Source organism: Terrapene carolina, unplaced genomic scaffold (genome assembly GCF_002925995.2).
Source record: "Terrapene carolina triunguis isolate 2854851 unplaced genomic scaffold, T_m_triunguis-2.0 Scaffold227, whole genome shotgun sequence".
In the NCBI taxonomy this organism is placed as follows: Eukaryota; Metazoa; Chordata; order Testudines; family Emydidae; genus Terrapene; species Terrapene triunguis.
Genome location: NW_020664578.1, coordinates 2,654,398 through 2,668,202, shown reverse-complemented (window position 1 = coordinate 2,668,202; position 13,805 = coordinate 2,654,398). Strand labels below are relative to the sequence as shown.

The 13,805-nt window shown below is 53.0% G+C and overlaps 1 protein-coding gene across 1 annotated transcript in view; it reads left to right on the top strand.

Moving 5' to 3' along the window:
- The window catches only part of ITGA10 (integrin subunit alpha 10), a 51,122-nt gene that overhangs the window by 12,696 nt on the left and 24,621 nt on the right, over positions 1–13,805 (top strand). Inside the window, exons 2-6 of the mRNA XM_026656285.1 lie at positions 2,520–2,631; positions 7,441–7,550; positions 7,978–8,066; positions 10,276–10,390; positions 11,345–11,472. Coding sequence (XP_026512070.1) covers positions 2,520–2,631; positions 7,441–7,550; positions 7,978–8,066; positions 10,276–10,390; positions 11,345–11,472 — 554 coding nt within the window. The remainder of the gene's footprint in view (positions 1–2,519; positions 2,632–7,440; positions 7,551–7,977; positions 8,067–10,275; positions 10,391–11,344; positions 11,473–13,805) is intronic.

The window sequence follows — 13,805 nt, the reverse complement described above, 5'->3', positions numbered from 1 at the left end:
GTTTGCCTGGCCTCCTTGCGGCTGTGAACCTGAAAGAACCCAATCTGGGAAGAGTCTGAAAGTCTCATTGAGGGCTTGGACTGCCTGGGCTAGTGGGAAGGGGGGGTTTGTTTTAGCACCTGGTCGCAGGCTGCACAAATGTTTCCGTTCTCCTAGCAGCTCACGATACAGAGACTCGCAGATTCCAAGGCCAGCAGGGACCGTTGTGATCATCTAGTCTGACCTCCTGCGTACCCAGGCTCTAAAATCCTCCCCCCCCCACCCCCCGAGTCCTGCATCAAGTGGACCTGATGGATTTGTTATGAACCATGTAATTTGAGACACCAACCTTGGGCAAGTCACTTTGGTCCAGATCCTCAAAGTTATTTAGGCACCTAACTCCCAATGGAGTTACCTTTGAGGATCTGGCTCTCTGCGCCTCAGTTTCCCCTCACATGTTTTTGTTTCACCTACTTAGACTGCAAGTAATTTGGGAGAGGGACTGTTTTACTTCAGCTTGATCTTTGCTGAGAAAAAAGATGTGGTTTTACCAAATTAAAATTTTGATGCAGATGGGACCTGGTCCAGGTAATTGACTAGTTAACACGTGTTCAAACTCCCACTGTCCTGTCTATACTAGGATGAACACACGTTGTTTTTTCTCGTGCGGAGTGCCTGCCGCGATGGGGCTCCGATCAGGGATGCTAAAGTAACACACTAGTCTGAATTTTCTGGAGTTCACTTAAGTGCATTGTGACAGACCCAGACCAGTGGGGTACAGGAGTCTGGTAGAGGGCAAATATACTGGTCACTGGATGAGTAGTTTTCTGTTCCCTGAGTGACCAGAGCAGGGGCTGCACTAGAGTAATCAGGAACCTGCTAGAACCAGTTAAGGCAGGCAGGCTAATTAGGACACCTGGAGCCAATTAAGAAGAAGCTGCTAGAATCAATTAAGGCAGGCTAATCAGGGCACCTGGGTTTTAAAAGGCGCTCACTTCAGTTTGGAGTGTGAGAAGCTGGGAGGAAGAGGTGCAAGGAACTGAGAATGAGAAGGTGTGCTGCTGGAAGACTGAGGAGCACAAGCGTTATCAGACACCAGGAGGAAGGTCCTGTGGTGAGAATAAGGAAGGTGTTTGGAGGAGGCCATGGGGAAGTAGCCCAGGGAGTTCATAGAATCATAGAGTATCAGGGTTGGAAGGGACCTCAGGAGGTCATCTAGTCCAACCCCCTGCTCAAAGCAGGACCAATTCCCGACTAAATCATCCCAGCCAGGGCTTTGTCAAGCTGGGCCTTAAAAACCTCCAAGGAAGGAGACTCCACCACCTCCCTAGGTAACGCATTCCAGTGCTTCACCACCCTCCTAGGGAAATAGTGTTTCCTAATATCCAACCTAGACCTCCCCCACTGCAACTTGAGACCATTGCTCCTTGTTCTGTCATCTGCCACCACTGAGAACAGCCGAGCTCCATCCTCTTTGGAACCCCCCTTCAGGTAGTTGAAGGCTGCTATCAAATCCCCCCTCATTCTTCTCTTCTGGAGACTAAACAATCCCAGTTCCCTCAGCCTCTCCTCATAAGTCATGCGCTCCAGACCCCTAATCATTTTTGTTGCCCTCCGCTGGACTTTTTCCAATTTTTCCACATCCTTCTTGTAGTGTGTGGGTGGGGGTAGTGTAGCTGTCATGCAGCTGTTACAGGAGGCACTATAGACAGCTACAGTCCACAGGGCCCTGGGCTGGAACCCGGAGTACAGGGTGGGCCTGGGTTCCCCCCAAACCTTCCAATTTCTCTGGACTGTGGGTTCTTCCAGAGGGGAAGGTCTCTGGGCTGTTCCCTAACCCACATGGTGAATCTCTGAGGCAAGAAAATCCGCCAATAAGCGCAGAACCCACCAAGATAGAGGAGGAACTTTGTCACAGCATGAAAGATGTACATGGAGGGAGGTGTTTTTCTTGAAAGCATTGGCTTGATTCTGCTCCTACTGGCCCTGTCTTGCAAGGCAAAAAGGGCGACTCGTTGATTAAAAGCTAAAAAGTATGACCCAAGTGTAAGCGATGCAGCGTCAGCTTCGGCCACCGAACTGAAAAATCCCCCACAAAAGGCGGTTAGTTTCAACTGAAACTGAATTTTTCCATTTTTTTCCCCCCTTGACTAAACCAAAAAAAAGAGAGAAAATGTTCCATTTGGGCCACATGAAATGGTTCCAATGTCAATTCCGAATGACCTTTTGGAACGAAATGTGTCTGAAATGTTTGTGTTTGGTTCCTTTTTCAGCCCAAGCTATTCGCCAAATTGGCCAATGGTTTCAGTGCCGCACAGAATACAGTTTCCAGCTAACTTACTATTCGGGTCATATTTTTCAGTTTTTCTTTGCAGCCGTAACATCTGGAGACTTGACTCTTGTTTTAAAAGAAAGCCGAGATTCTGGAGAATGGTTGAGAGTTTTGTCTCTGTCCTCCCACTCCACCCCTACGTCTTTGCACCTCCCCCAACTTTGGGGGTCTCTGGATTAGACTAACACTCTGCTCTCTGTCTCTTTAGGGCTATGCAGGTCATTCAACATTGATGTGAAGAGACCCCAGATCTTCCAGGGCCCACCGGAGGCTCAATTCGGTTACAAAGTCCTGCAGCACGAGGCTGGAGGGGAGAAATGGTGAGTGTGGGAAGCATTGCCTGCCGCAGCAGTTCCAGGGGACAGCCCTTCGTGCCAGTGTGGACAGTGTGAATTTTACAGGGGCTTGTGAGATGGACTGAGCTGAGGCGAGCCAATAGCTGCATGTGCTTTTCACAGCTGCATTCCTAATTCGAATCCACTTTCGGGCCATAACTGGAAACCAGTTTGACTCCGGTCTGACATAGTTCTGGTGCCTTTGGCAGGGGAGAGCTAATATTATTTATTTGCATTCCAGAAGCGCCTAGGGGCCCCAAGCAACATCAGGTCCCTGTTGTGCTCGTCCATACAGAATTTACAAACTAAACCAGAGGTCCCTGAACTGTGGGGCACGCACTCCCTAGGGGGACATAGAGGAACCTTTGGAGGGGCCCATGGGGGGGGTGGGGAGGGGGTGCCCCCCAGCACCTGGCCCCCGCTCCTTCCCCCCCCCCGCCCCTGGGCCCCCCCCCCCCCCCCCCCCGAGCCGCAGTCCTGTTCCTAGCCGTGGCTCCAGGCGGGGGCACAGACAGGTGTAAGGGGGACATGACCCTCAAAAGTTTGGGGACCATTGATCTAAACAGATAAGACGGACAAAGGGTGGGAGAGGAAACTGAGGCAGGGAGAAGGGAAGTGACTTTCCCACGGTCCGTGGCAGAGTTGGGCCAGGAAGCTAGACTTCCTGAGTCTTAGGCCAGTGCTCTAATGACTGGGCCACGCTGCCTCTCTTGAACATGGGGAACATTCAAAGCGGGGAGAAACTGGTTAAACGCACTGCACTGCATGGCCAGGGCTCAGAGGTACCAAAGGGGACAAAAACTGGAGGACCCCCTCCACCCCCCGTTGAAACTGACAAGGTCCCCCTGGCTTTAATTCGAGCATCTGTATTGCAGCCGTGCACGGGAGCAGGGGAGTGAGGAGTCCGAACCGTATCCCTGATTTCCCCAAGTGCACATCAGCAGTTTATTTAATAAAAAAAAATAAATAAAAGGAAATGACTAGCAGCCCTGACTCGGCTGCTGTTTGAAAATGATTCACAGAAGAAGGGGGAAAAAATAAAAATCTTCTGCACTCAGGAAATCCAACTGTTATGCCGGGAGGAGCCAGCAGCGGCCGGGACTGTTCGTCGTAATTGTTTGACACGAAGGTCATCTGAATACAGGAAGCAAACGCTGTATAGTATGGAGGGGTTTCTGGAGGGGGAAAGGGGAGTGAAGTAGCAGGCCAACAGCTGTCCGTGGGTGTTTGGAGCAAAGTCTTGCATCTGCAGCCATCTCTGTGCTGAGCTGGGAGCTAGTGTTATTGTAGGGCTTGAATATGAGCTCAGAGGGTGACCCGAAATTGCCGTCCATTAGGTGACCAATGTAGGAGTGGGTGGGTCACCGAGCCATTCCCAGTGGACTGGCGACCACATCTTCATTGGCGCTAACTGGCCCCCTGGGCTGCCAGTCTCAGCAAGAGATGCCCAAGTGAGAACAGGCCGTAGGGAATCAAGTCCTCTCTCTTAGCTGCAATGAGGAGGGATGATATTAGAGTTAAGGTTTAGACCAGCTTTCTCTGTAAAGCTCAACTCTTCTAAAGCTCTACAATCTGCATAATCACTCGGATTGCCTTAAAACAAAGAAGGAAGTATTTCTTCACACAGTCCACTTGTGGAACTCCTTGCCAGAGGATGTAGTGAAGGCCAAGACTATAACAGGGCTCAAAAAAGAGCTAGATAAGTTCATGGAGGATAGACAGGGATGGTGTCCCTAGCCTCTGTTTGCCAGAAGCTGGGAATGGGTGACAGGGGATGGATCACTTGATGATTCCCTGTTCTGTTCATTCCCTCTGAAGTACCTGACATTGGCCTCTGTCAGAAGACATGATACTGGGCTAGATGTACCTTTGGTCTGACCCAATATGGCCGCTCTTATGTTCTTAAGTTTGCTGGGCCTCATGGGATCACTGGCGAGGGTTAGTGACCCAAATATGGGGTCATTTGACTCCTGAGATACAGTCCCTCCCAAAATTGGCAAGATAGCCTGGGTCAGTAAGCTAAAGGGAGGCTGTCCCCATGAAAAGCATCTATTGCCACTCCTCTGCGGATGCTGGGCAGGTCTTTCCCGATGGCACCCCTGCCCACCCCCAAGAAAATGTGTGTCTCCAGCTCCATGTTCTTCGGCTAAGGCAGGTCCAGCTGACGGACAAAACAACCTCCAGACCTTAACTGATTTCCCTCCTGGGCTAAATCTGGGGCCTAAGATGGGCGCTCCTGTTCTGAGCGGCCATGACATCTTCTACGACAGAACTTCCACCAAGGACGGAAAAGGCAGTGCACCCGCCCGCCTTTAGGACTGTTTCCCCCAAACGTTCAGCCCCTTGAAAGTGCGGCGACCGGGCTGGAAAACGTAGAGCTAGTTGGGAAATGGGGGGGAGGGGCGCTCCATGGAAAATTCTGGCAAAAACCAAAAATCTGTCCTGTCGTTTCATCGACACGTCCAGTGGAAAATGTTGACTTTTTGTGGAGGGGGGTGTAACAGGGTGCAGGCCAGGAGGTCCTGAGCCAGGTCCCTGTTAGCCCAGCTCCAATTAAGAAGCATTAATTGGGGCTGCCTGAGTATGCCACGCCTAATTGCTAGGAGAGAAGCACCTGCAGGCCTCGTTAGCAGGGGGCTATATAAGGCTGGCAGGAAGGCAGTGAGGGGGGAAGAGAACGGGAAGGGAGGAGCCCCACCCAGTGCACCCCTGCTGGCTGGAGATGCTAGCACCCCGGGTGGCTGGTTTGGAGCAGACCGTAAATAGAAGGTGGTGGGAACTGAGACTGAAAATGAAAAGCACTGATGACTGCACTCAGAAGAGGTCTCTGGCTCATTTGTTGCGCGAGCAAGTGGACCCCTCGTTACAGGGGGGAACAAATCAAAAATGTTGGCCCCCAACTCAAAGTCTGGCTTTTCCACCTACGTTTTTCAGTTTTCTGACTGACAAAAAAAAAAAATCAAAACCTTTCAAGGAAAGCTGACATATCCAGTAAACATTTTGGTTTCGTCAAAACCCCAGTTTTCCATCCCAGCTTCCCCTCCCACCCCTCCAAAAAAAGTTTGAAAATTTTTCATCAAATCAGCCCTAATAAAACAATATCGGGCCAATGCCGAGATCCCGAAGGGCTGGCAGCATATCGGCTGTCTAAGTAGGCACTGGCTTTTTTAAAAATGAAACAAACTGTGAGGAGTGCTGGGAAGTCAAACGCCGCTAGCCTGGAAGGGAGATACCCCAAGAATAGATTGATCTGTCTGACGTACCTATATGAGGCCCAGCATCAGAGTGCCTCACCATTGTGAATCCATTTACGCAGCTGTGTCAGCCGTGCTCAACAACCACAGACAGCGCGAGGACGGTTGATTTAAGTTGCAGAGTTTGGCCGAACCATCCCACGTCTACATCCAAGTTCCTTTTTCCCCCTCACCCATCCTCAGCCTGAGAACTGCTTTCTCCATTCACTCCTCCTCAGGTTCATTCTCTCACCAGCGCTCCTCGGGGCTGGGAGTTCAGAGAGCCTCCCCAGAGCGGTTTCATGGCGTCTATTTTCTCCCTTCTTCGTTTGACTTGCTCTTTTTAACCTGGGGTGTTTTAAAAGCACTTGCAGGCAGTTAAAACGCTGAGGGGTTGTTTTCCGGGTGGGAATAGGGCCAGATCTCTGTCGTTCCTGGGCATCAGTGGAGCACTGGTGACTTGCCCAAGTTTTTGGAAGAACAAGGCGTTGACTTGACCTCACATCCCCCGAGTCCTAAGGCATCACCCTAACCACTGAACCAGCTGAGGTTTTGGCCTGCTGGTACGTCCTTCCCTTCCCAATCCATCTGTGCAGAGAATTTCCTCCGCGTGTGTTTTCCCCCGGAGGCGTGTGAACCAAGAGGAACTCACGGAGCCATAAACTTAGGCAGCGTTTTAGCTAAAGCAGAGAGCCAGAACTCGTCGTCTCGAAGGTATTTTCATTAGGTTACCAGACCAGAGGCAAGCAGGGGGCTGGTGTGATGAGGATTCCAGGAGGCTTCGGGACTGGGAAAAGCCCAATTAAACCAGGCACGGTCGGCCCCAAAGAACTGTATTTGCTAAGGACACGCAAACACGCCCGGCCTCGCTGCGCACATGCTGCTGCGCAGGCTGGTTTCTGGGGCTGTGTGTCTAAAACACAGAACTCGAGGTCTTCAGAGCTATTTAAAGGGGCGCGGCCCTATCCTGTCGCTCTGCGATGCCCAGCTCTGTGAGGGAGTTTGTCTAGCATCTAGAGTAGGACTCTGGCAGTTGCAGCGTGATCTCTATTCCCAGTTCTGCCAGTGACTTGCTTGGGCATGTCATGTCCCCTTCCGTGAGCCTCAGTTTTCCCATCTGTACAGTGGGGCTAATGATGCTCTGCCCTGTTGTGAAATGCTTTGCGATTTTCGACTGGCTTATGCTGTCAAAGCGCCAAGTATTGTTAATTAGGAACATAGGCACTACCTATTGGATCCAGGTAATCTGCGGTCTCCTGTCTCTGAGGGTAGCCAATCACAGCAGCTTTCGAGGAAGGTGCAAGAATCCCCCCCTAGTGGATACTTATGGAATAACAGACCCTTGGGGCAGTTTCTTACTCACCTCAGGTTTATGCCATGCACCGTGAAGGGTTTATATATAACACTTTTTAAAACTAACTATAAAACTTCCCTGCAAACCTCTCCCTGTCGCATCAGAACCTCAGGCTGCCCGCTCTGCTGACGATTTATTTCTTGATGTTCTGAGGAGGAAGGTCCCATCTCTGCTCCCTTGACTGCGTTGTTGGTGTTTCCTCTACAGGATGTTGGTCGGGGCGCCCTGGGATGGGACAGCCGACAACCGGAAAGGGGACGTGTACAAGTGCGTTATGGGTGCAAGAAACAACTCCGCGTGTGCCAAGGTCAACCTAGGTAACGCCATGTGAAGGCGCCGCCTTGAAAAACGGATCCGTTTGGGTTGACATTTTCAAACCTGCCCTAAGGGATTTGGAACTCGATGGGGACTGGAGTGCTGGCATCCAAACCCAGGATCCCTAGCGCCCAATCCGCCAAAACCCTAATGAGAATGTACCCTTCATAATTGTACTGGCATTTTCATTCCTGAAAACTGGGTGTCTAAATCTGCCCACTCCCCACCCCGGGTGGTTTTGAAACCTCTCAGCCTTTCGAAAGTAAATGTAAAGGGCAGGGTTTACAAAGGATCTAACGGGAATTAGATGCCAAACTCCGATTGAAATCCCCAGTTCCCTTCAGCTCCTCTGAAACCTCAGTCTGAGCCTCGGAGATGGGCACTAAAACGCCGTTTGCTTTTCCTTCCGCCTCTCGGCACTTTATTTAGGTGACATGGCCCTGCGGAACGTCTCCACGCAAATCAGAAATATGCACTTTGGAATGACGCTCCTGGACAACAAAGAGGATGGCTTCGTGGTGAGCAGATTTCTTACCAACGGGCAGAAAAAAGTCCCACGTGCTGCATTTCTGTGAGCTGCCTTCACCATCCCGTGTGTGAGCCTCACGGTCGCAAACTTAGACCCACAAACTTCCTAGTGCGGTGGCATCTCAGGACTCCCATTGAGATCAGGGCCCCGTTGTACTAGGAGCTGTACATACCCATAATGAGACAGTCTCTTCCCCAAAGAACTTACAATCTAAGTCAGTGTAAGACAAAGAGTGGGAGGGGAAACTGAGGCCCGGTGACTTGCCCACGGTCACATAGCAAGTCAGAGGTGGAAATAGAACCCAGAATTCTTGACTGCTGGTCCAGGGCCCTACCCACTGGGCCACACTGCCTCTTGAGCTAGGGCTAGGCTTGGATAAAAGGAGTATTTTCAAAGTGGAGCAAGTTGCATTTTAACACTGGGAGACGTTCTTGTTTTGTAAATTTCCCCAGCGTGGCGGAGAGGACTTGCCAAAGTGATCTGAGGGAGGGAGAAGCACCAACCCTGCTGAGAGCCCAGTGGGGCGTGTGCTCCTAAATCCCTTGGGCTTTTTGGCAGAGTCCTGCTGAGGGGTGAAAAGTAGATCCTTCAGGATGGTGGGGAGAGACGGGGTGGATGGAGGAGGGCAGGGCTGGGGAGGGGGTGGGACAGGAGAGGAGCGACGTTCGAGTGGAGTTAGACTAGAGCCAGGTAATACCCGAGCTGCTCTCGGCCTGCCCCGGTACTGCAGGGTCATGCTGCGCTCGGAGCACCCAGCCGTGGCCTCGTCCCCCTTGCCAGTCCTGCAGCATTAGGAAGGCGACCAGGCCTGGCTCTGTCATTCAGCTGGGAGGGAGGAGGAATGAATATAGCCCTGTGTGGCTTTTCGCTCCCTGCCAGCTGCCGCCCTGCATCTCTGTGGTCTCGCTCTTGTTTGCTCACTGAGTCAGCGTCTGCTCAGAGCCGGTCAGGCCACCGTGGGCAGCGGGGCGGCCGTGCTGGGTTCTCCCCCAGCCCTGCTGCCTTTGCCACTGGGGATCAGTTTCCCCCACAGCCTCCCTGCTCTGGACAGCCTCCCTGCTCCGGACACAGCACGCTCCCTGGAGTAGCCGTCTACTCGAAGGTACTTAGCTGGCTCCCGAGACCGGAGCGGCTGAGCACTTCCCAGCGGTTAGCGGATTTAGCCCCATGACACCCTTGTGGGGTGGGGACACGGGTTATCCCTGCGTCACACACAGAGGCCAAGGCACAATCGAACACCCACAGCAGCGAGTCTCAGAGCCCGGGTCAATGGCCGTATGCTCGCAGGGCTCAGGCCGGCGGGGGTAAGAATAGCAGTGTCGCTGTCCGGCTCTGGAGCCCCGGCTCTGAGACCCCCTCCGTCCCCCCCGGCGGGTCTTTGATTGCAGTGGAGACATACCCTAAAGGCCAGATTCTTAAAGGTATTTAGGTGCCCAACTCCCTTTGAAATCAATGGGGGGTTAGGCGCCTAATTCGACGTAAATAATTCCACGTCCACCCCACCTCGGGTGGCGCGGTATAGCATAGCGCCGGGCACTGTGTGTTCCCCGTCTGCTGGCTCCTGCGTGACATGAGCTTGGTGGGTCTCAGGCCAGTTCCCAACAGACAAGCGTCCGTCTCTCAGAAACCGCCCCCCTTGACTGACAGCTTCAACACTGAGGGCTGATCGGGGCAGGGAGAGGAATTCCCCTCTGCACCTGGCAGCAATCGTGCCCTGCCCGGGTGGAGACATAGGAGTTGAGACCCCGAGGAAGCTGGTCTCTAGGGCCAGGACTTAACGTCACCCACGTCACGTCAGGGAAAGGACAGCAGGCTGGCTGGTCCCACTGGGCTATCCCAGCACTGCAGGGTGGGAGACGCGTCCGAGGTGGGATAGACACTCATGATCCATCTAATCCCTGCCCATGCTCCAGGAGATGGGATGTTGGCCTATTCCAGCACACGTGCAGGGGAAGTAGTGACCTAGTTGGGGTACTGGCCTATTCCAGGGTGCCTGCAGATGGAGTAATGGGCTAGACAGACCCCTGGGCTGTGCCAGTGGAGGTGGGTCCAGATGAACCACTGCTCTGCTCTGGCATGGCAAATGCTCCCTGTTTTAGTAAAGGGGTGAGGGAGAGCGTTAAGCTCCGTGGACAGAATGATGGGAACGCGCCATCCTTCAGGGACAGGCTTAACCTGCATCTTCCTCTCCTCGGCAGGCCTGCGCCCCTCTCTGGTCCCAGGAGTGCGGCACCTCCATGTTCAGCACGGGCATCTGCACCAGGGTGGATGGCAGCTTCCAGCCGGCCGAAACCATCGCCCCCACGGCTCAGAGTAGGTGGCGAGCCGGCTGCTGTGTGCGTGGAAATGGAGCCGGGCTGGGCCACAAAAGCTGCCTGGGCCTGAGACTGTTTTGCGTTACAAACATGCCAGCAATGCAGCCAATTGGCTTTCCCCCCTGCCCCTTTTGTGTGGACTTTTGGCATTCGTATCGCAGCAGCTTTGGGGGCAGGGAGGGGGCGGCTTGCTGGCCTCTTGGGTCTGCAAGTCCTGGGGCAATGCCAGAAAGGAGAGGTCACCCAGTTCAGCTGTGTCCAGCCTTAATGCAATGCCCCGGAAAGGTCTCCTCCATGGTCCTGTCCGGGATTTTGGAGCAGCTAACCGGCACCAGGCCGTTCCCACAATGCCCTGCCTCTGGCACCAGAATGCGCCAGCCTCTGGCTGTTCCCAGAATGCACTGCAGCCAGATGCTAGGACCAGACTTGTGCAGCAGCTAGCACCGTGGTGACCTGCAGCCGGGAGAGGCATTCAGGAAAGCTGTTAGCTCTTTTCAGTACAACATGGAGTTCGAGGGCTTTTCTTACACACTGCCACCCACCCGGCAGGGCCAAAACTTGTTCATTTGAGTGTCCTGTTGTGCAACTGGGGGCCCTTCAGTTAAGCACCGGGGGGTAGAGATTGGATCCGAGGGGCCAAAATCTGCCTTGACTCTTACACCTGGTAGATCTCTGTCCTCTCAGAGGCACGAATATTCTGCCTGTGCCAGAGCTGGGGATAGAACCCTGGAGTCCTGGCTCCCTCTACTCCCCATCCTCTGAACCCCAGCACCCTCCCAGCTGCTCTAACCACTACACCACACTGCCTCTGTAAAAATCAGCCACCCAATCAAGATCCTCCCTAATTCCAACCCGCTAGCCCCAGGTCTGTATAGCAAAGCCACAGTGGCCATGATCCCCAATCCCCCATGTCAGCTCCCGTCTGATGACCCACCTGCCGTATGTGTTTCAGGGTGTTCTACCTACATGGACATAGTGATTGTCCTGGATGGCTCCAACAGCATCTACCCCTGGTACGAGGTGCAGAACTTCCTCAGCAACATCCTCAGCAAATTTTTCATCGACCCGAACCAGATCCAGGTGAGTGTATCCTCCAGATTCAGTTCGGGACTCAATCCGGAGCAGCCATGTGGAACTCAGCGGCATGACTCTGGATTGATACTGGGATCTTGTAAATCTTGCCTACACCAGGATCTGGACAGCCGACATAGCTGCAGGAGGGCAAGCCCCTGACAGATGTAACTAGCCTTGGCAGAATTCGGTTTTTATTTTTTTTATCATTTCTGTGGCTAATAGATGTTTATTTTTAAACATTTTTTTAGATTTTTAACTATTTACATTTTCACGGTGGTGGGAAATTCTGGAGGGGTTGCCCCGGGAGGGTGTCAGACAATAATTATTTCAGGACAGATGTTGAGATCCAACAAGTTAAAGCTTTGTAACCCTTAAAACACAAATTGTCGATGTCACGTGTCAAAATACAAGCAAGTTAATCTCGAACGTTAAGCATTTTCTGTCCTTGGCCTATCTGAACATTTCAGTTGTGAATAGGTTTTCGTCGTGCGGGGAAATTGACGTTCCTCGACATTCACCAGTAAAAATCCAAACCTTCCAAACCTAGACATAACCTAGATGGTTTAATTCAGTGGCTCTCAACCTTTCTGGGCTACTGTCCCCCTTTCAGGAGTCTGATTTGTCTTGAGTACCCCCAAGTTTCACCTCACTTAAAAACAACTTGCTTACCAAAGCAGACATAAAAATACACAAGCGTAACAGCGCACTAGTTCTGCAAAATTGCTGATGTTCTCATTTTTACCATATCATTATAAAATAACTCAATCGGAATATAAATATTGTCCTTGCATTTCAGTGTATACAGAGCAGCATAAACAAGTCATTGTCTGTATGAAATTTTACTTTGTACCGACTTCGCTGGCGCTTTTTATGTAGCCTGTTGTAAAACTAGGCAAATATCTAGAGGAGTTGATGTACCCCCGGAAGACTCTGTGGACCCCGTGGGGTACGCGGACCCCTGGCTGAGAATCATTCGTCTAATTTATGTGGGTGCAGACTGGGATAAACTGCCCGCTGGTGCAAACCGGGATAAATTGTGCAAATGGTGTCTATTCTGGGGGGGGGGGCACCGATGCAGCTGGTAACGTCCCAGGGTAGAGGAGGCCTCACTTCCGCTCATTTGCGTTACTGTAGTGTGAGAACGTGGCCCCTTTGGGCCAGGCGCTGTTCAGAGACCATCCCTGCCACTGAAAGTTTACAATTGAAACAGACAAGACAGACGAGGGGAAAGGCGGAGCGAGCAGAGGGAGGGCTGATCCACCACCCCCATAAATCTTGGGGTGGGGATTAGCTAGCTGAGGGAAGGAGAGGGGGCGTCAGGAAGGGAGGTGGGGGGCAGGGCAGGGAAGGTGGGAGGGAGGTCAGGAGTGGGTTGAGGCTGAAGTGAAGCAGGGAGTCCGCACCTTGGCGAGCCTGAAGCCCCCTCCCTCCGGCCCCCCCCAAGAAGATCAAAGGAAACAGGCTTCCCCCTCAAACGCCAGCCGCCCGCCCCCTTCCCCACATCCTCCGGATGAGTAAATAAGGAAACGGTGAGTCTGGCTGGCTTGCCGTGGCACGGGGCTGACTCACAGGGGGGCAGGCTGGCTGACTCAGGGCCGCAGTGGTGGCTAACTGCCTCAACTTCCCCCCCCCCCACGGGTCCCGATTCTCTTCCAAAGGCCTGATCCTGAGAGGAGTGGCACACCCACGCTGCTCCCACGGGCGCTGGGGCTCAACTCCTCCCAGCAGCGGGGCCGGTGGCTGTGATACCCTGCAGGCCCTGGGACGTCTATCCCTCCTCCCCCTTTGCAGAGCCCAGACAGACCATGCTAACAGGCCTCTGACCCTACCCTGCTGCCCCCAGAATGCCCTGCTTTGCTCTGGTCCCAACCTGCTCCCAGAATTCCTTGCACCCAGCCCCTCTCTTCAGGATGCCTTGCTTGCCTTTGGCCCCACATTGCTCCCCAAATGTCCAGTCTCGCTCTGGCCCTGCAATCGGCACATTCCCAGAATGCCTTGCTCATACCCTCTCCTGTACTCCCAGAATGCCTTTCCTCGCTGTGGCCCTGGCGTTAGCCCAGTCCCATCATGCCCTGCGGCTGGCACCGGCTGGCCTGGTCCCACAATGCCTTGCACTGACACTCTGGTTGGCATCCGTTTTTTTTCCACTCCCCAGGGTTTGTGTCCACTTGGGAGGGGTGGGGGGTGCCAAGAAATCCCACTGCATGGGAAACAGGAAATGTAAAGAAAAGAGGCGGAAAGAGAGCCTGACCTCTGAGCTTTGTTGTGTGTGTTTGAGGGGTGGGGGGGTGGAGAAGGCCCGCTCTGCTGAGTCGGCACAGGCCAGGGCTGAAACGCAA